Genomic DNA, 21,966 nt, shown 5'->3' on the forward strand with positions numbered 1-21,966 from the left:
ACATCTTATAGGAGAAGCTAACAGAGACAATGGGGGAAAGCCATACTCAAACATATATGGCTAATAATCTTCTAGACTTGCTGAAGATACCAATCCTTAGACTCAGGAAGCCCAAAAATAATCCTAAACTGGATAAATAAGAAGAATTCTAGGGAATTCCCTGCTGGTCCAGTGGTTAGGACTTGGCGCTTTCACTGCCATGTGGCAAAAAAAAAAAAAAACCTCTAAATCTAGACACATCCTAGAGAAAGATTATAATGCAGCCCATGGAGGGAGGGGTAGAAGGGAGGGGAAAAGGAAAACGTTTCCCCTGCAAAGTATGGCATTAGATTGACAACTGGCTTCTCAATAGCAATGCAGAAGTCAGAAGAAAGTAAAATAATTTCAACATGCTTACAAAAAAAATAACCCTCGACTCAGAATTCTAGACTTAGTGAAACTATTTTTCATACATGAGTGAAATAAAGACACTTGTCTGGAAAAATGTCTTTTTTAAACAAAAAAAATTTAGAGGATTTACCACCAACAGACCCTCACTTAAAGAAACTCTTATAGGACGCATTTAGGCAGAAGGAAAATGATTCCAGGTGGATTATCTAAGATGCAAGAAGAAATAATGAGCAAAGATATTAATAAATATGTGAGCAAATCTAAATCTAAACAAACCTTGACTATAAAAACAACAAGTAGAAATGTTGTGAGGTGGTATAATGGCCAACAAATTAAAATACTAAAATAACCAAACACATGTAAATAGGGAAAGGGTGATTAGGGTTAAAGTAAAGATACAATCTTACCTAATTTAAATTAAGTATGGTTGTTAAAATAACTAAAGTAACCACTAAGAGAACAGATAGCTTATATTAAGTAAACGGAGAAATATAATTAGGAAAAAAGACTTTAGTCAAAATAAAGTCAAGAAAAGATAAAAAAAGAAAGAAACTGCAAAAGTTGGAAAAATAAAAAGTACATAACAAAATAATAGAAGTTACTCCAAATATATCCAAATCTCAATGCATGGGTCAAAAAAGAAATCATATTATGGACTACAATTGTTTTAGAAACAACAATGAAAATACTGCATATCAAAATACATGGAATGAGCTAAAGAAGTACACAGAGGGCAATTTATAGCCTTAAATACCTACATTAGAAAAGAAAAAAGCTTTAAAAGTAGTGAGTCAAGCATTAAAGTTGGGGGAAAAAAGAAACCAAAGAGTATGGAAGGAAAAAATAAAGATGAGCAGAGATTTAGCAAATAGGAAAAAAATTATATATAGATAGAGATGTATATAGATAGAGATCAGTAAGAATCAATAAGACAAAAAAAAATTGAAAAAAAAATTGAAAGTTGCTAAGAGACTAGATCATATAAGTTCTCATCACAAGGAAAAAATGGTAACTATATGAAGTGATAGATGTTAATGAAATTTATTGTGGTAATCATTTTGCAGTATATACATATATCAAATCATTGTGTTGCACACCTAAAACTAATATAATGTTATATGCCAATTACATCTCCATTTTTAAAAAAGAAATAAGGGTAAATTTTTTAATAATTTTTTTAATTTTTTTAAATCACCAGTTATTTCATCTAATTGTTTCATCCACATTTATTAAAAAGTCCATTCTTTCCCCATCTATCTGCCATGCCAGCACTGTCTTAACCAGTTGTGTATTGTGTGGGACTCTATTTCCGGACATTAGGTCTACCTGTCTATTTATCCTTCAATATCACACTGTCTTCATGATCAGAGCTTTATAATGAGACTTGCTTATTTTCTGCTTCTTCTTGCTATTCTTAGACCCTGCCTTGTTCATTTTAGGTAAATTATCTTGCTTGGTTCTACAAAAATTCTTTCTGGGATTTTGATTGAAAAAGCATTGGATCTATAGATCAATTTGGGAAGAATTAGGATCTTTAAGATACTACCTTTTTATAGAGATGGTCAACCCAAGGATATGTTCTCTAGCATCATTTATTTAAGTCTTCCGTAACATTTAAATTTTCTCCAGACATCTCTTGTTAGATTCTTTTGGAGGGACTTCACATTTTTTATGCTCTTCTTAATTATGTGTGTGTGTATATATATATAAAATGCTTGTCCTTTTTCCATCATAAGGAAAAGGCAAAAACTCAATAGAAAAGTGTTCTAAATATATACAGAAGAGGACACACAAACATGAAGAGCTATGCAATCTCTTTACTAACAGCCACAGTTAAAGATGCCTCCTGTGGGGCCTACCCTGAGCTGCCACAGGGAGCCAGAGCAGATGGTTTAGAACATTTTTTAAATGGGAGAGGGGTTGAAATAGAGTTGATGGATTATTTTGTTAAGGAGGAAAATATTTTTAAATTGTCAGCCACTGTCACCATCTTTTTTCATAAAATTGAAAAATATATTTTACCAAAAAAAAAGTGGTAAAAATGTGCAACTCGCAAAGGTTCTACTCCACTTGACCCCAGTCCTGACTCCCAGGACCTAGAGGGAAGGTCAGATCAAAACAACAACAAAAACCTTCTCAGAGTGACTGGAAATGTGGGGGCGATCTCACCAGTGCTTCAAACATCCACGAATCTGTCTTCCCTCTCCTGGAATCACTGCCATCATTAGTTTCAAAGTGTGACCATCCCTCAGCTCAGCTTTAAAAAACTCTTTGTATTGTCTGTTAGAGCTAAACATACTGAGAGTGATGACCTAGGTCATGAAGGTGGAGCCCTCGTGAATGGAATTAGTGCCCTTTATGAGGAGATCCCCCAGAGTTCCCTCATCCCTTCCATCACGTGAGGACAAAGCAAGAAGGCACCAGCTGTGAAACAGGTGGCCCTTATCAGAACTCAACCACGCTGACACCTTGATCTTGGACTCCCCAGCCTCCAGAACAATGAGAAATAAATTTCTCTTGTTCATAAGCCACTAAGTCTGTGACATTTTGTTATAGCAGCTCAGACAAACTAAGACACACACCAGTGTCTACTCTGAAGCAATGAAAATGAATAAACTAGGAACAACAACAATCAACATGGTTGTATCTTTGAAATATGTTGGTGAAAGAAGCAACTCAAAAAATACAGATAGTATGAGTCCATTTATATAAAGCTCAAAAATAGGCAGAACAAAACAATGTATTCCTTGGATGTGTATACATGGGAGATGGGAGAAAAGGAAAGGAACGGTAAACACAAAATTCACTACCCTGGCTCCCTCTTGTGCAAAAGGAGCTGCACACGATCAGGGAGAAGCACGCAGTGTGCTTTTAAATTTCTGGAGATATCACGCTACTCAAAGCGATGGTGTGCACATGGTTGTTCATTTTTATTATCCCTCTTGAAACTACGTATTTTTTATCATCTATGGCACATTTCATAATAAAATTTTAATAACATAAAATAGCTTGTTCAAGACTTGTGGTTGCCAAGGAGGAGGGGGTGGGGGAGGGAAGGACTGGGAGGTTGGGATTAGCAGATGCAAACGATTATACAGAGGATGGATAAACGACAAGGGCCTACTGTAGAGCACAGGGAACTAGATTCAATATCCTGTGATAAACTATAATGGAAAAGAATATAAAAAGGATATATATGTATAACTGAGTCACTTTGCTGTATAGCAGAAATTAACACAACATTGTAAATAAGTTATACTTCAATAAATTTTCTTTTTTAAAGGCAAGGAGGGCTTCCCTGGTGGTGCAGTGGTTGAGAGTCCGCCTGCCGATGCAGGGGACACGGGTTCATGCCCGGTCTGGGAAGATCCCACATGCCGCAGAGCGGCTGGGCCCGTGAGCCATGGCCGCTGAGCCTGAGCGTCCGGAGCCTGTGCTCCGCAACGGGAGAGGCTACAACAGTGGGAGGCCCGCGTACCGCAAAAAAAAAAAAAAAAGGCAAGGAAAAATTGCCCATAATGGCAAAACAAAAAGTAACTTTTATTAACGTGTTGGTATATGTACTGTCAAAGTTATATATAAGATAGATATAATTATATATATATAGATAGATAGATAGATAGATAGATAGATACATATATATATATGGACTTCCCTGGTGGTGCAGTGGTTGAGAGTCCGCCTGCCGATGCAGGGGACACGGGTTCGTGCCCCGGTCCGGGAAGATCCCACATGCCGCGGAGCGGCTGGGCCCATAAGCCGTGGCCACTGAGCCTGCGCGTCCGGAGCCTGTGCTCCGCAATGGGAGAGGCCACAACAGTGAGAGGCCCGCGTACCGCAAAAAAAAAAAAAAAAAAAAAAAAGATATAATAAAATTGTGATCATACTGAAAAAGAAATTTTAATTAAAAAATAAAATAAAATACCCTGTTCAGTAACATCAGTGTGTTGAGAACGCCCTCCCCCTGCCCTAATTGGACGGGCATCCTGTCCTCCCTTGCAGTCCTGTGTCCCCACAGATACTTGCCTCTCAGCTGAATGGTCAAGGTCCCCTTTGGCTGCTGCGTCCAGGCCCAGGCAGGCACCCCAGCCCTCACCTAGGCAAAAATGCACAGACTCCGACTTGGCATCAACAGACAAGTTGGCTACTTCCTGTTAGTGTTCTTCTGCCAGGCGGGTGACCCGGCCTCCACTGTGCTGCTTCTCGGTGGTGTGCCCTTTCTGTAGGCAACAGTTGTCTGCCACGCCCTCACGATAACATCTTCATCTATTCTGCCCAGAGCAACAGGGGTTCAGGCTGGCAGGGACACGATGGTACTCAGAACTACCTGTGACATCCAGCCCTCTCACTGCCCTGGTGCAGAGAAAGCCACTGCTTGCCCTTGAGGTCCCCTCTCCCTGCTGCCGTCATCAGGTACGGCATATAGGTGACCATTCAAGAATCCAGAGTCCAGTGATTCAACTTAAATGGTAGCATTATTCTGACCGTCCACATTTCAATCGTGTGGAAAGACACATCGACCATCCAGATTTATGCCATTTTATTTTTTTAAAGCAGGTTTATCACTTTCTTTTTTTATTTAATTTTTATTTTATATTGGAATATAGTTGATTTACAATGTTGTGTTAGTTTCAGGTGTGCAGTAAAGTGATTCAGTTATACATACACATCTATCCATTCTTTTTCAGATTCTTTTCCCATATAGTTTATTACAGAATATTGAGTAGATTTATGCCACTTTAAACCTGACATATCCTTCATAACTTTTGAGTCTCCTTTCAAAATCAGAACCTACAATACAAATAGTCATTTTTACCTACTTTCTGAAAACAAAGTCCTTTGCCTCATTAATGAACTTTTGTTAAGAATATCCACAGACTGCAGAAAAGCAAATTTAGCAAAGTTGCTAGTAAGAAAAACGTCTAATACCTCTCTGAAGGCAGAACTGAAAAGAATTAAAAACAGTTAAACATAAAATAATTTGTATGCTTACTCATTAGAGCCATACTTGTAATAGGAAAATACATCTTAAAAATAGAAGCCTTTTTTCTTACTTGGGAACTCTTTTCTTCTTCTTCCACAATTAAAATGAAAAGCATTGCTAGATCACAGCAAAACAGAATAAAAAATGCCTTTGAGGTTTTATTTTTATAGCAGAAAATAACTGCAGAACTTTTACCCTGGAAGTTAACATAGATTGAAAGAAAATGCTTCAATATTGTTTCTACCGTAACTTGCCTTGATTGAAAAGGACAGCTAAAATAAGCAAAAGTAAGAGGTTTTAAATCCTACTTTCACTGGAAAAGTACTAGAAGAAAACATGAGATGATTCCTTTGATGATTTTAGAGGGCAGAACAATTTTCTAAACAAGACAGGAACCATTTTTTTAAAAAAGGTTAATAGATCTGTCTGCACAAAAAAATTTAAGTCCTGCATTCCAAAAAAGTCACTTTAAAAAGTCAAGAGACAAATAAGAAACATGGGAAAATATTTGCAACATGGTAGTGACAGGGCTACTTTCCTTCAAAAGTAAAGACTATTACAAACCAGTAAACGTTACCTGGAACCAAATAGAAAAATAGTAAGTCATAGAAAAAAACACAGAGAGCTTATAAACAGAGAAAAAGATGTTCAGCCTCACCCATTAAGACAGAAATCCAAGTCAAAGCAATGAGAACACATTTTTCACTTAGATTGGCAAAGATCCAAAAGTGTGCATATAGAGTGTTGTCAAAGTCACAGGGAAACAGTCACACTCAAATTACATTTGAAAATGTAAATTGGTGCAACTATAGTCCAGGTTTAATATCTATTGAAGGGTGAGAAGCGTATATGCTGTAAGTCAGCACACCTTCTAGGAATTTATCCTATACATATACTCAGACTGAATACAAAGCACTGTACCCATAAAGAGGTTTCCTGCAGCATCGTTCGTAGCTGAGAAAGACTGGAAACAACCTGAATGTTCCCCATTAGAGGACTGTGCCAATAAATTATGTCACATCCAATGGAATGTTGTGCAGCCATTAAAATAAACAGTATATGATCCAGCAATCCCATTCCTGGGCATATATCTGGAGAAACACATGGCTTGAAAAGATCCATGCACCCCAATGTTCATTGCAGCACAGCTTACAGTAGCCAAGACATGGAAGCAACCTAAATGTCCACTGACAGATGAATAGATAAAGAAGATGTGGTACACATATACAATGGAATATTACTCAGCCATTAAAAAGAATGAAATAATGCCATTTGAAAAATGACAAATACTGAATCGATCAATCAATAAATAATAAAATTTAAAATGATATAAATGAATTTATTTATAAACAGAAATAGAGCAAAGACATAAAAAACAAACTTATGGTTACCAAAGGGGACAGGGAGGAAGGGATTAAAAAAAAAAAAGAAATAGTGCCATTTGCAGCAACATGGATAGACCTGGAGATTATCATACTAAGTGAAGTAAGTCAGACAGAGAAAGACAAATATCATATGCTATCACTTATATTTGGAATCTTAAAAACTGATACAAATGAACTTATTGACAAAATAGAAACAAATTCACAGCCCTAGAGAATGAACTTATGATTACCAGGTGGGAAGGATAGGGGAGAGGGATAGATTGGGAGTTTGGGGTTGACATGTACACGCTGCTATATTTAAAACGGATAACCAGGGACTTCCCTGGTGGCTCAGTGGTTAAGAATCCACCTGCCAATGCAGGGGACAACGGTTCGAGCCCTGGTCCGGGAAGATCCCACATGCTGCGGAGCAACTAAGCCCGTGCGCCACAACTACTGAGCCTGCGCTCTAGAGCCCACGAGCCACAACTACTGAAGCCCGTGTGCCACAACTACTGAAGCCCACACGCCTAGAGCCCACGCTCCACAACAAGAGAAGCCATCGCAATGAGAAGCCCACACACCGCAACCAAGAGTAGCCCCCGCTCGCCACAACTAGAGAAAGCCTGCAGCAATGAAGACCCAACGCAGCCAAAAAATTAATTAATTTAAGAAAAACAAAAACGGATAACCAACAGGGACCTACTGTATAGCACAGGGAACTCTGCTCAATATTCTGCAGTAACCTAAACGGGAAAAGAATTTGAAAAAGCATAGATACATGTATATGTATAACTGAATCACTTTGCTGTACACCTGAAACTAACACAACATTGTTAATCAACTATACTCCAATATAAAATGAAACTGTTTTTAAAAAAAGAGTATGTGCAGCTATGCAATGATCTCTGAGATGTGGTTATTAAGTGAAAAGAACAAAGTGTATAGAGTACACCCCCTCTTTTAAGTGATATGCAATTGTTAATGCACATAGAAAATTCCTGGAAGGCCAAACAAGAAATTGCCAGCATTGGTTGCTCCAGAGCAGGACTGGCTACATAATTTGCAGGCCCCGGTGCAAAATAACAACAATGCTTCCCTTGTTCAAAAATCATTGTGAATTTCAAGACAGCACCAGTAGAGCGTGAAACCAAGCTGAGAGCTCTCTTGAGCGGGGTCTGGTGTGACTTCCCAGATGGCAGATCCATGAAGCTGGCCCACCTGAGAGGAAGGAACTAGAGGGGGATGAAATGGGAGGGAGAAGAATCTTCACTGCAGGCAACTTTGGAAGCATTTTAATTTTTCCGTGTGCACATCTATCAATTTTTCAATTGTTAAAAAATTTTATGAAAAATAAAAATTGCTCATCACCACTACCTCCCCCGAAAAAACTTATTCTCCCTTTCTTTATCCAAGAAGAGTTGCAGTTCTTAAAAATTCAGCTCAGGGATTTCCCTAGTGGTGCACTGGTTAAGAATCTGCCTGCCAATGCAGGGGACACAGGTTAGAGCCCTGGTCCGGGAAGATCCCACATGCCACAGAGCAACTAAGCCCGTGCACCACAACTACCGAGCCTGCGCTCTAGAGCCCATGAGCCACAACTACTGAACCCTGCATGCCACAACTACTGAAGCCCCTGCGCCTAGAACCCGCGCTCCACCACAAGAGAAGCTACCGCAATGAGAAGCCCGCCCACCACAACCAAGAGTAGCCCTGGCTCACCACAACTAGAGAAAGCCCACGTGCAGCAACAGGGACCCAATGCAGCCAAAAATATAAATAAATAAATAAATAAACAAACAAACATAAGGTCAAATTCAAAAAGAAAAATTCAGGGCTTCCCTGGTGGCACAGTGGTTGAGAGTCCGCCTGCCGATGCAGTGGACACAGGATCATGCCCCGGTCCGGGAAGATCCCACATGCCGCGGAGCAGCTAGGCCCGTGAGCCATGGCCACTGAGCCTGCGCGTCCGGAGCCTGTGCTTTGCAACGGGAGAGGCCACAGCAGTGAGAGGCCCGTGTACCGCAAAAAAAAAAAAAAATTCAGCTCAGGGTTGAGGGATGTCTGGAGGCCAGGAGGTCTGCACTGGGTGGGGAGAGAAGTGGGGGGTGCAGGGGAGGGACTTTTCCTCACAGAGCAAGTGCTCTCTACACTCTGGGAAGCTCCAACTTCAATCCCAGGAGAGCTGGACTGGATCATATGTTCCACTAAATAACTGCTTGCCACATTAAGACTGTTTGAAGACACTCCCACATTCACAGGACTTTGAGCTAAGCCTCTGAGGAATCCTAACACAGCCATGTAAATTCACACAGCCTGTACTGTCCCCTATAAAGCCATGTCCACCCAGGACCTCAGAAAGTGACCTCATTTGGAGATAAAGGTATTTACAGAGGTAGTTAGTTATGATGAGGCCGTGTTGTACTAGGATGGACCCTATTCCAATGAATTTTTGTCCTTATAAGAAGGCCATGTGGGGACTTCCCTGATGGCGCAGTGGTTAAGAATCCACCTGCCAGTGCAGGGGACATGGGTTTGAGCCCTGGTCTGGGAAGATCTCACATGCTGCAGAGCAACTAAGCCCCTGCGCCACAACTACTGAACCTGCACTCTAGAACCTGTGAGCCACAACTAGTGAACCCAAGTGCCACAACTACTGAAACCCACACACCTAGAGCCTGTGCTCTGCAAGAAGAGAAGCCACCACAATGAGAAGCCCTGCCACAAAGAATAGCCCCCACTCGCTGCAACTTGAGAAAGCCCATGCACAGCAATGAAGACCCAACACAGCCAAAAATAAATTATTTATTTATTTATTTTAAAAAAAGAAGGCCATGTGAAGACACAAAGAGACCTGCAAGAAGATCATGTAAAGACAGAGGCAGAGATGGGCATAATATGTCAACAAGTCAAAGGATGCCAGAGATTGTTGTCAGCCACCAGAAGCCAGGAGAAAGGCAGGGAACAGATTTTCCCTCAGAGCCTACAGAAGAAACCAACACTATTGACACCTTGATTTCAAACTTTGGCCTCCAGAACTGTGAGAGAATAAATTTTTGTTATTTTAAGACACTGTAATATCTCGGGCTGCCATAACAAAATACCATAGACTGGGTGGCTTAAATATCAGAAATGCATCCTGGGTGCAGCATAGTTGGGTTCTGCTCTCTTCCTGGCTTACAGAGAGTTGCCTCTGGCTGTTTGTTCACATGGTGAAGAGAAACCGTTCTCTCTCTCTCTTCCTCTTCCTGTAAGGGCACTAATCCCATCATGGGGACCCCACCCTCAGCACCTCATCTAACCCTAATCACCTCCCAAAGGCCCCATCTCCAAACACCATCACATTGGGCATTAGGACTTCAACATATGAATTTGGGGGGGACACAAACACACAGTCCATAAGAACCACCAGGTTTGTGGTGTTTTGTTACATCAGCCCTAGGAAACTAATGCAAACCCCCAACAACGAAACAATTCATGATTCAAATAAAAGGCCTGAAAGCTTTTCTGTAAATGGGCAGATCATAAATATTTCTGGCTTTGTGGGTCATATGGTCTCTGTTGCAACTGCTCAACTCTGCCATCATGCAAAATTAGCTATAGGCACTAGGTAAGTGAATTAGTGCAGATGTGTCCAATAAAATTTTACCAAAACAGGCAGCTGCAGGCCTTGGCCCTCTGGCTATCGTTTGATGACACCTGCTTTAGGTGAGAAACATAACAGTAAAGAGAAGCTAAGCTAAAGGACCAACAGTTTTGTGCAGCAAGAAGAGAAGAGGTGAGTGAAGATTCCTACACCAGGCTCTAGCCTTCAGAAGTAGTCAGCTCTGGGACTTCCCTGATGGCACAGTGGTTAAGAATCCACCTGCCAATGCAGGGGACATGTGTTTGAGCCCTGGTCCAGGAAGATCCCACATGCCACGGAACAACTAAGCCCATGCACCACAACTACTGAGCCTGCCCTCTAGAGCCCGCGAGCCACAACTACTGAAGCCTGCGTACCTAGAGCCCGTGCTCTGCAACAAGAGAAGCCACCGCAATGAGAAGCCCATGCACAGCAACTAAGAGTAGCCCCCGCTCACCACAACTAGAGAAAGCCCACGCGCAGCAATGAAGACCCAATACAGCCAAAAATTAATTAATTAATTAGAAAAAAAAGAAGTCGTCCGCTCTGGGCCATTGATTCCCTCTGCCTTCCAGAACCCTGATTGCTGCGTCTGAAAAACGGCCTAGAAGATTTAGAGGACCCCTAAGATAACTCCAGTTTCATGCTCCAAAGCCCTTTGAGTTTTTAAATGTTTCCTTTCAACAATTTGATTTACTAAGCAGAATCTATAAACTCTGAGGAAAAAGTGATTTTATGGTAAAATGGACTACTAAATGTATAAAATAAAATTGTTATTATGATGAAATGTCCAGAACAGATTTTGTTTTTTGTGTTTGGGTGGTTTATGAACAACAGCTATTTATTTCTCAGAGTTCTGGAAGTCCAAGATCAAGGCAGCAGCAGATTCAGTGTCTGGTGAGCCCCCTTCTTGGTTGATAAATGGCCATCTTCTTGCTGTGTCCTCACAAGGAGGAAGGGTGTCCAGACCAGTTTTTAAACTGTTTAGATACACTTACACCAAACTCTACTTTTGCAAATTATTCTTTACAAAATTGAAAACATACCCAGTGTCCCTGTGGGAGCATGTATGTGTACCCTGCAAGGTTGACCAGAATTTCTTTCCAACTAAATGTGTATTTTGCTTAAACAAGTGACCTCAATTCTTCAAAACAAAATAAGGAAGCTAAAAGAAACCCAAGAACTTCTGAATCATTATTTTATTGTTTCCATCATTTTGTAAGTCTTAACTATTATTGATCCTTCACCATGGATCTACCATCCAGGTACTGAATGGTAGAAATAGATCATGACCTGAAAAATGTCAAAAAATTCAAATGCTGCCTTGAAATCGATCTGCTTTAAATGACTTCTGATAAACACACATGCAGAAGACTTTTCCAAAAAACCAAACCTCACCCCACAGTACTGCTCTTCGTTGAATATCTGTGGGGGCAGAGGAATCCCATTTTGAGGTTTCTTCTCTCCAGGAACGTTCTCTCTCATCCACCTCCGATTGTCTTCATCTCCAGCAATATCGAACTCCTTAAAATCGATTTTATTAGCTTCCAAAAAGCCCACTACTTCTTGCTGTTTCTTCCTAATCTGGTCAAGAGTAGAGAGATTACTATTAGACAGTTTGTAAAAAACCATTTTATTTATATTTACATAACTTAAGCCCTTCCTTCAACTGTACCATACAACACAAATAATATCGCTAAATATTTAAACAAGGAAATCCATAAAATCATAGCTCTTCATTCCATAGGATCAACAGGGTCATCATTTAAATTCGGAAATCTTAATCTCATCAATGTTTAAATCATTGATGTATAATTGACGTAATAAAAATGGCAATGCTCTCATCATAGCTTTTATTTGAAGCCTTCAAAATACTTTTAATTCTCTGCTAAGCTTTAATGCCAAAAAATAAGTAAGAATCGTTTACAAAGAAAAAGATGATAGAGAGAAGGAAAAAAAGACAATTTACTATGAAACTCAAATACCAAGTATACCCACGTTAAACGGCACTTTACTGACAGTTATGAAAATAGGAACAAGTCACATTGAACAAAAGCAGTTTTAGAAATAATACAGGAAACTGAAAAGCCCACATGGAGATTATTAGAAGAGAAAGAGAGAAAAAAAGCTAGAAAAGCTGGTGGATATTTCTCCCAGAATATTGAAGAGAAATGCAGTAAAATAACCCTGTTCTCCTTTCGCACTCACACCCAGCTCTTCACCTGAGATCATAGTGCCAGCCACACCTAAGAGAGAACATCCTAGGGCCCTTTTCTCTACCCTTGGTTCACGTACAAGGACTGTATCTACCAAATGCCATTTCTTTGTGAATGTGGCCATCTTGAAGGCTTAGAACTCCTTCCCCAGAAACAATTACAGTTTTCTCGCTTCAAAGAATTCACTCCCAGAATGAATGATGCCCTCTTTTATTTTTTTTATAAATTTATCTTTTTATTTATTTATTTTTGGCTGTGTTGGGTCTTCATTGCTGTGCACAGGCTTTCTCTAGTTGCAGTGAAGGGGGCTACTCTTCATTGCAGTGCACGGGCTTCTCATTGCAGTGGCTTCTCTTGTTGCAGAGCACGGGCTCTAGGCACATGGGCTCAGTAGTTGTGGCACGTGGGCTCAGTAGTTGTGGCTTGCGGGCTTTTGAGGGTAGGCTCAGTAGTTGTGGCACACGGGCTTAGTTGCTCCACAGCATGTGAGATCTTCCCGGACCAGGGCTCAAACCCGTGTCCCCTGCATTGGCAGGCGGATTCTTAATCACTCAGGCAGATTTACTTTTAATTAAATATTCAAAAGGCAATATCCTTTATTCTGTCCAAACCCCTGTCTTCCTTCCCCCTCAAATACCCTCCCGGGAGCCTCAGCCTGGCTGAGGTCCACTCCCTCACCAGCGTTATTTCCATCTCTATTAATCATGCCTCAGGACTTAACTGAATCACTGTGCTGTACACTTGAAACTAACACAACATTGTAAATTAACTATACTTCAATTTAAAAAAAGAATTTTAAAAGAAAATCATGCCTCAGGACCCGAGGTGGGTTGGAAAAGGATTTCATTTCGTTGCACAGTTTCTGCACAGATGAACATTTCCCGAAGTCTTGACTTACGTTTCTTCTGCTGGAAAGTCAAAGAAAGATGGAGAAAACAGGAGAGGAAGATTTGTTTATTATGTAAAAATAGAACTACCATATGACCCAGCAATCCCACTACTGGGCATATACCCTGAGAAAACCATAAACTCTTCAAAAAGAGTCATATACCACAATGTTCATTGCAGCTCTATTTACAATAGGCAGGACATGGAAGCAACCTAAGTGCCCATCGACAGATGAATGGATAAAGAAGATGTGGCACATATATACAATGGAATATTACTCAGCCATAAAAAGAAACGAAGTTGAGTTATTTGTAGTGAGGTGGATGGACCTAGAGTCTGTCATACAGAGTAAAGTAAGTCAGAAAGAGAAAAACAAATACCAGATGCTAAGACATATATAGGGAATCTAAAAAAAAAAAAAAGAAAATGGTCATGAAGAACCTAGGGGCAAGACGGGAATAAAGACGCAGCAGACCTACTAGAGAATGGACTTGAGGACACGGGGAGGGGGAAGGGTAAGCTGGGACGAAGTGAGAGAGTGGCAGGGACATATATACACTACCAAAGTTTGCGGTCCAACAAATGTTTAATTTATATGCATCAGTTAATTCAATTGCTAAATGTTTTCCTATAATATCTTTTTAGAATTAGAAATATAAAAATGGGGCAGCTCAGAGCTAACTGGGATGCTTTGATAAACAGAATATATTCCAGAATTTCTATGCTACCAGTCTCTACAAAAGAAGTTTTCCACTCTTTGACCATTTCATTGAAAGTAACAGTTACAGTGAATAAGTATTCTTAAATTTCAGGACTCCAGACACTTTTACTCCATACATTTTGCCTTATAAGATTGGGATTTGTGAAATTATTCCTCCTCTCATTATTATGTTTGCTTACCAAACGTAAGATAGATAGCTAGTGGGAAGCAGCCTCATAGCACAGGGAGATCAGCTCGGTGCTTTGTGACTACCTAGAGGGGTGGGATAGGGAGGGTGGGAGGGAGACGCCAGAGGGAAGAGATATGGGGACATATGTATACGTATAGCTGATTCACTTTATTATACAGCAGAAACTAACACAACATTGTAGAGCAATTATACTCCAATAAAGATGTAAAAAAAAAAAAGAATCTGTTTATGATGATTTCTCTCAAGAAAAGCAATTACGTCTACAGGAAATTGACTGAGTGTTGGCTGCATGGTATTGTGCTACATTTTATTTCTCAGCACTGCCCCCAAATAAAGAAAAGAAAAATAAAATCTGCCCCTCCGGACTCTCCAAACACCAGCAACTTAAACTCAGTCAAGAGCATGGCTCTCCTGGCTGTTTGGAGCTCTTGGCTTCTGCCTGGGTCTGGAGAAGTGTCTTAGGATGAACCCAGAGGAGGGAGAGGGGGAGCAGGGAGTGCACGAGCTCACCTGGCTGGCACGTGGCCTTTGCAGCACTCTGATGCCCACGTGAGCAGGGCGCACCCCCCGGACCCCCCCCCCGGTGGTCCTTGTTCAAGGGTCCCTACTAGATGCCGCTCCCACCACAAAGTACAGCCTTTCTCCGTGTGGCCTCCTGAGCTGACCCTAGGGACACAGCATCGGTCCCCAAAGGCCACCCCCCCTTTGTGGTTTCAAGGGTAGGGGTGTGCACAGCACCCCAGTAGCCCTCACCACAGATACACTCCCCCCTGCACCTCTCACCCCCTCTCCCCTCTCCAGGGCGCCATGGCCATTGCTGGTCCCACAGGCTGTACCGTCCTTCTGGGCAGCCCCTCTGGAGGATCCAGGGTCCTTGGGGTGTGTGTCACTTGGAGGCTTTGGGACCTCAGTGGAGGCTGAGAGAGTTCTGTTTTCTTATCCTGTTACATTGGGAATTCCCTGGCGAACCAGTGCTTAGGACCCCGTGCTTTCACTTCCTATCCTGTTACGTGGACTCACAAGAATGTGCCGTTCTCCTAGAGAACAGACCTGTGGTGGCCCAGGGGGAGGGGGTGGGGGAGGGGCGGACTGGGAGTTTGGGATTAGCAGACGCAAACTGTTACATAGAGAATGGATCAACAACAAAGTCCTCCTGTAGAGCACGGGGAACTATATTCAGTATTCTGTGATAAACCATCATGGAAAAGAATCTGAAAACTGAATCACTTTGCTGTACAGCAGAAATTAACACAACACTGTAAATCAAAAAAATCAATAAAACAATAAAAAAAAAAATCCTTCTCTGTCCTGAAGTCACCAGCCACTCTTGGTGACTGTGCTGCATCAGAGTGATCTTTGGGTCTCTCGCTTGGCATGTTCCGTTTATTGTCTGTACAGTGAGGAACCTTTCCGAACAAGCTCACCGTATTGTAGTAAAAAGCACGGTGCATTTGAGTGAGAGGTGACCTGCATTTCCATCCTGGCCGGGAAGGTTGCTCTCTGAGCACAAGTTCTGCCCGTCCATTGCCTCATCTGCAAAATGGATAGAACGCCGCCTTCATCCTGGGTGCTGGTGAGAATTAAGAAAGCGTGGAAAAGCATTTTGCACCACAAGTCGAGAAGCTGTGCAGTCGGGCACCCTGGCCTGACGCGTCCTGACTGCCATGCCAGGCAAGAATTCTGATCACCATTTTTTTTTTTTTTTTTTTTTCGGTACGCGGGCCTCTCACTGTTGTGGCCTCTCCCGTTGCGGAGCACAGGCTCCGGACGCGCAGGCTCAGCGGCCACGGCTCACGGGCCCAGCCGCTCCGCGGCACGTGGGATCCTCCCGGACCGGGGCACGAACCCGCATCCCCTGCTTCGGCAGGCGGACCCCCAACCACTGCGCCGCCAGGGAAGCCCCTGATCACCATTTTAAGATAACAAAGCTGAGGTGCCAGTGAATTAAAGAATTTTCCAAGGTTCACATCCAGATCCATCTAATTCAAAAACCATGTTTTTCCCTCTATATTTACACTCAGTCAAGACTGGAAAAAGGATTGCAAAATCCGGGGGCCACCATGAGGGTCTGTCCTTAAAGATGGTGGTCCAGGGGCTGTGCATCTTGAAAACAGGGAGGACCGTCCTCTCTCCCTTTGTCCCCCAACCCCTGTGGCGATGGCCTTCAGGAGGAGAGGAGGGTCATCCACGAAGATACAACAACTTTCTCCCCTACTCCCGGGGTCTCTTCACCCAAATCTGTGTGTAAAGTGGTAAAACATGGAACCACGCTTTGGCATCAGCTGTTAAAATAGAGATGTGATACACAGCTGCATGCCTAAACCTCATCAAGAGATTACAATTGGCTTTTTCCTTTTTCATTTATTTCATTCATCCAACAGAAGTCATAATGCCCTCTTTGATGAGGTCACAGGCAAGAACCTGTTTTTAAAGTATACAGACTGAACAAGTAAGTAGCAAAGACCAACTGCCACACAGCGTAAGTACTGGCAGCTGCTCTGGGGTCGTCCTGCAAAGAAGCTTCTGGGTGAGATTCCCCAGCCGGGAAAAATCATTAGCACTGACACCGTGGGAAAAATCAGTTCTCATTCTTTAGGATAAGACAGAAATTCTTCCATTTATGTGGCTTGAGACAGTTCTGAAACATCGTCACAGATGCAGATCTTCTAATATTAACTAATAAATATAACTACAAAAATATTCATTAATATTAACTAACATTAACTAATAACCAATAGTTATAATAATTATAATACTAACTAACCATAGCTGATAACTATAACATTAACTAATAATAATAGGACTTCCCTGGTGGCGCAGTGGTTAAGAGTCTGCCTCTCAATGCAGGGGACATAGGTTCGAGCCCTGGTCCAGGAAGATCCCACATGCGGCGGAGCAACTAGGCCCATGCACCACAACTACTGAGCCTGTGCTCTAGAGCCCGTGGGCCACAACTACTGAAGCCCGTGCACCTAGAGCCGGTGCCCTGCAAAAAGAGAAGCCACCGCAATGAGAAGCCCGTGCACCGCAACGAAGAGACACCCCCACTCGCCACAACTAGAGAAAAGCCCGTGCGCAGCAACGAAGACCCAACGCAGCCATAAATAAATTTTAAAAAACTAATAATGATAATATTTATTAAGCACTTGACACCCTGCTGGGCACCCTTTGCTTATTTCGTAAGTCCTCATGACAACACTATGAGATGAGTACTATTCTTACCCTCATTTTACAGATAAGGAAATTGAGGCTCAGCAAGGGGCAATAACTTTCCCAAGGTCACATAGTCCCAAGTGGCACCAAAACATTTGCTTCCGGCAGCAGAATGAACTTGGATTTTCTAAGATCCTGGAAAAAACAGTACCCCTCCAGATCCCCCCAGGCTAACTAAATCATGTTCCCAAACTTCAAGAATGTAGGACATCAGATAATCCTAAGAAATCCATCAGTTTGTTCACTGTCTCCGGAAGGATGCATGGGGCCACTCAGACCTGATCTATGGAACATGTAGAAGATTGGCAGGTTAGTGGAAAAATTTTTCAGCAATGAGTGTGTCAACAGCATATTTGAAGCCCACAAAAGCCATTTTCTACAAAAAAAAATTTTTTTTAATCTAAACAATCCAAAAATGTGCTTTTTGTAGATCAACTAAAAGTTTCTGAGGTCATCAACAGCCACAAAAGATTTTGCAGTTTTGCATTTGGAATTGTTCCTCGTCGTTTTCTGTTAAAAGATGTTCGAGAGCTCACTAAACAGGTGCCCACCAGTTGTGCTCAGAAGGAGTGACCAGGCTCTTTTCTCGTGTTTTCCTCTCGTCCTCTCTGGAAACCGCGTGAACTTTCAGGGCTGGAGGGGGCGAGGTGGGGGCAACGCGGGTGGCATTCAGGAGCTGCCATTAGGACAGTTCCCTGGGCCAACCATTTGTCTAGGGTATCATCCCTGGCTGAGGGACCACTGAAACCCAAGCTGCAACCCGAGAAGTTCCAGGAATCAGATATAAAAGGAAACAGCCCCTTTGCTGGTCTTCAACTCTCAGGATTAATAAAACTCTGTTTCTCTCCACAGCCTCCTAGATGATAAAATGCTGGTCGAAATGTCGGTCCCAGATAGACACTGCAGGTTCAAGCCTAAAATCAAAGCCTGAATCATTTCCAAGGATAAACGAGTCCCTCCCTTACTCCTATTTCTTAAGGCACAGAATGAAAGCTGGACTTAGAGAGATGGACGTGTGGTTCCCAGCCTGGTCCCAAGGAAATCAGACAAAGCAATGCTTTGGAGGTCGGCTTTTAGTACCTGTTTTTGGTCTGTCTGGATTCCTAGAGAATTTAAACCTTTAGCCTTAGAGATGTTTGTTCTTGTCACTGTGACATTATTATCCTCAAATAATAGCATTACACATGCTAACTTGACACTTTCATTAGGATTACATTACATACACAAGTTATTACACCCAGGAGTCATTTTAGTAATCTGGCCCATCATACGCCAGATGATACATACATACATACAATACATACCAATTATTGTTACACAAAGTGTCATTTATTTGCAATTTTAAATTAGTCTGTCTTGCAGAAAGAATGGCAGAAACATTCCACCAAAAAAAAAAGCCTCCCATTTTATCATATATGAGACACAACATGACACAAATCACATGTTAAAAGTTCTAGTATCGGGAACTTCTCTGGTGGCGCAGTGGTTAGAAGTCTGCCTGCCGGTGCAGGGGACACGGGTTCGAGCCCTGGTCCGGGAAGATCCCACATGCCGTGGAGCAGCTAAGCCCGTGCGCCACAACTACTGAGCCCGCGCTCTGGAGCCTGTGTGCCACAACTACTGAGCCCATGTGCTGCAACTACTGAAGCCCGCGCACCTAGAGCCCGTGCTCCTCAACAAGAGAAGCCACCGCAACGAGAAGTCCACGCACCGCAACGAAGAGTAGCCCCCGCTCGCCGCAACTAGACCCACGTGCAGAAACGAAGACCCAACGTGGCCATAAAAAAAAAAAAAAAAAGTTCTAGTATCAAACACACCCCCTTCCTTGAATCCCCTTCCACACACAGCTGTCCCAGATCACACACACTTCTTCAACACCATTCAAACCAAGGCAGAAAGCAAAGGGCTCACAGGCTTACTTACACACGCCCCAAAAAGACATGTAAAGCCAGCACTGGGCCATACCCCCTCCTTCTACTTCCAAGTCTGAGTTATTCAGAAAATAGGACAGGAAGAAAGCCCCCAAATTCCATCAGACACCTACCGCTATGGACCCAGATGATGTGGCAACAAACACTTTGATAACCATTTTGAGGGTTGCAAAGAGGACTCCCCCCAACACACCCCTGCGAGGGAACGCGGAGTCAGACAAATCCTGACAGTGACACAAACAAGTGCCAGGTGGGGACTGGCGAGGGGCCCAAGGCTGTCCGAGCTCACGCCTCTCAGCTCCACTGAAGCCCTGCCTCTCCCACGAGCGGCCCAGGCACCTCGGGCTCTCCCCGCCATTGGCCAGGGAATATTTGGGGATCTGTCAGGAAAACAGTTGATTGGTTGATATAAGCAGCCGCTGGACCCTTTCCCTAATCCCCTTGAAAGCCCGACAACAGTCCCTAAAAGGCAAGGCTGCGCTCCGCACCAATCAGAGACCTGCGGGGAGATGCCTCGGGCAGCGGGAGGTGGAGCCCCGGGTAGCGGAGGAGGAGAGAAGAGGAGGGAGGCGCTCCCCGGAGCTGGAAAAGCCCGAACACCACCAGCTCGGTGCCGGAGGGGGACTTGTTTACAGGGTTTTTGGCAGGCACACAGCACGGGTCAGAACAGCCACAGAAGCCTTTACCTAAATAAAGAGCGGCTTCCTTACTTTAAAATTTTCTGGCAGATTCAAAAAAACTCAATGCCCGTCAACTGGAGTCAGCTTTAATTAATCTCCACTTTAATTCTGTGATGCATATGTCATGCTTTATTATATTTTGCTTCAGATAAATTTCACTGAGCAAGAAAAATCAAGGGAGCACAGTGGGTGAAAATTTACTCAAGAAATTAAGTTTGTCATTAATACAAATGATAGGCCATCTGGATCAGCAATAAGGGTCTGTTACTAAAGCGTGTTTTTAAAGGGTGCATGATTTTTATTCTTACACCGCTCGGCAATGGCACCTAATGTACAAAGCGTGTATTTTAATCAGAGAAGGCGGCATGCTAATTAAACAATACTTAATAATTGTCACTATCATTTATGAATAGTGACATTCAAGTCTACCACATTCAAGTCTACTCTGAGGAATACCTGGAAACTTAGTGAAACCTTCAAACACAATTCCTATGGATAGAATTAAAAAGTAAAAATAATCATCGTTTTGCATTGAAAAAAAAGATTCAATGAACTGTCATACAGCAGATTCCTTTAGGAGTGGCCTGTTCCCAGTTTTCCCCCTTTACCACCTGATTCTCCTGAAGAACAGAGGCTGACAAGCTGAGGACCGTGTCAGGTTTCGCTGACATCCCCAACCCAGCAGGGAGGGCTGGCTTTCAAGCAAATTGCTTCCACTGTTTTAGAGACTTTGGGGGGAAGAAATGAATGATCTGTTTGTAACAGGCTCTCTCTCTGTGTCTTATCTGTATAGATAATTTGAATTGTGTTAAACGTTAGAGACATTAAAAATCTACTAAGAAGCCCAAATGGTAGCCACCCCACTCTCCTGGTGGGTTTCAAAGTCAAGATCAAAGTCTTTAGGGGCAAAGGCAGGAGGGTATATTTAGTCTTCTTAACATGGCTGAGTCTCTCTCTTAGTTTAAGTCCCTGACTGCTCATGAAGGTCGTGGCTGTAAGATCCTGGGACCGGGGAGGGATCTTTTGGGTTTTGACCTCCAGCCCCCTCACCAGAGCCCAGAAGGTCTGGAGGCCTGCTCCCCTTCCCCTCAGGTAGGTGCCCTCCACGAAAGGTCACCCTGACCCTAGAATATAGCTCAGCTTCATTTAGATCAGGATGAATGGTTGAGATGACCCCGCAACAATTTAACTTAGGGCATGCAAAGTTTACTCCCCAAATTAGGTGAAGATGACTCATGGTTCCCCAAATTTAAGTAACAAGCATTATAAATTGTATTTATTTTTTAACATCTTTATTGGAGTATAATTGCTTTGCAATGGTGTGTTAATTTCTGCTTTATAACAAAGTGAATCAGCTATATATATACATATATCCCCCTATCCCCTCCCTCTTGCCTCTCCCTCCCACCCTCCCTATCCAACCCCTCTGAGTGGTCACAAAGCACGGAGCTGATCTCCCCATGCCATGCAGCTGCTTCCCACTAGCTATCTATTTTACATTTGGTAGTGTATATATGTCCATGCCACTCTCTCACTTCGTCCCAGTAAATTTTATTTGAAAGCCCACCAAAATTTTATGTTAAAGCCCACCATCATTTTTGCTTTTCTTCTTTGCTGTATTTTCCAAAATTTCTACAGTGAGTATATACTATTTTTGTCACACGAAATATTTTTTCAAACACCTTAGTCTTAAATCCACCACATGAGCATACTATTTTGCTGCAAATGTTATTTAAGAAAGTAATAAGCTCTGTGTATTTCTTA

The 21,966-nt window shown here is 42.4% G+C and overlaps 1 protein-coding gene across 2 annotated transcripts in view; it reads right to left on the reverse strand.

Annotated features, from left to right (window-relative positions):
* The window catches only part of SH3BGR (SH3 domain binding glutamate rich protein), a 64,222-nt gene extending 44,357 nt beyond the window's left edge, over positions 1-19,865 (reverse strand). The window contains exons 1-2 of one of the 2 annotated variants that reach the window (XR_009563651.1): positions 19,636-19,819; positions 11,762-11,947 (exon numbers count right to left, since the gene is read on the reverse strand). Coding sequence is in view for 1 of the 2 variants with exons in the window: in XM_030835435.2 (XP_030691295.1) it covers positions 11,762-11,947; positions 19,636-19,680 (231 nt within the window). In the remaining variant the exon portion in view is untranslated. Of the gene's footprint in view, positions 1-11,761; positions 11,948-19,635 lie in introns of both variants that reach the window. The other variant, XM_030835435.2, reaches the window with a different exon arrangement.
* Positions 19,866-21,966: the final 2,101 nt, after the last annotated feature.

The sequence above is a fragment of the Globicephala melas genome, chromosome 4 (assembly GCF_963455315.2).
Source record: "Globicephala melas chromosome 4, mGloMel1.2, whole genome shotgun sequence".
NCBI classification, from domain to species: domain Eukaryota; kingdom Metazoa; phylum Chordata; class Mammalia; order Artiodactyla; family Delphinidae; genus Globicephala; species Globicephala melas.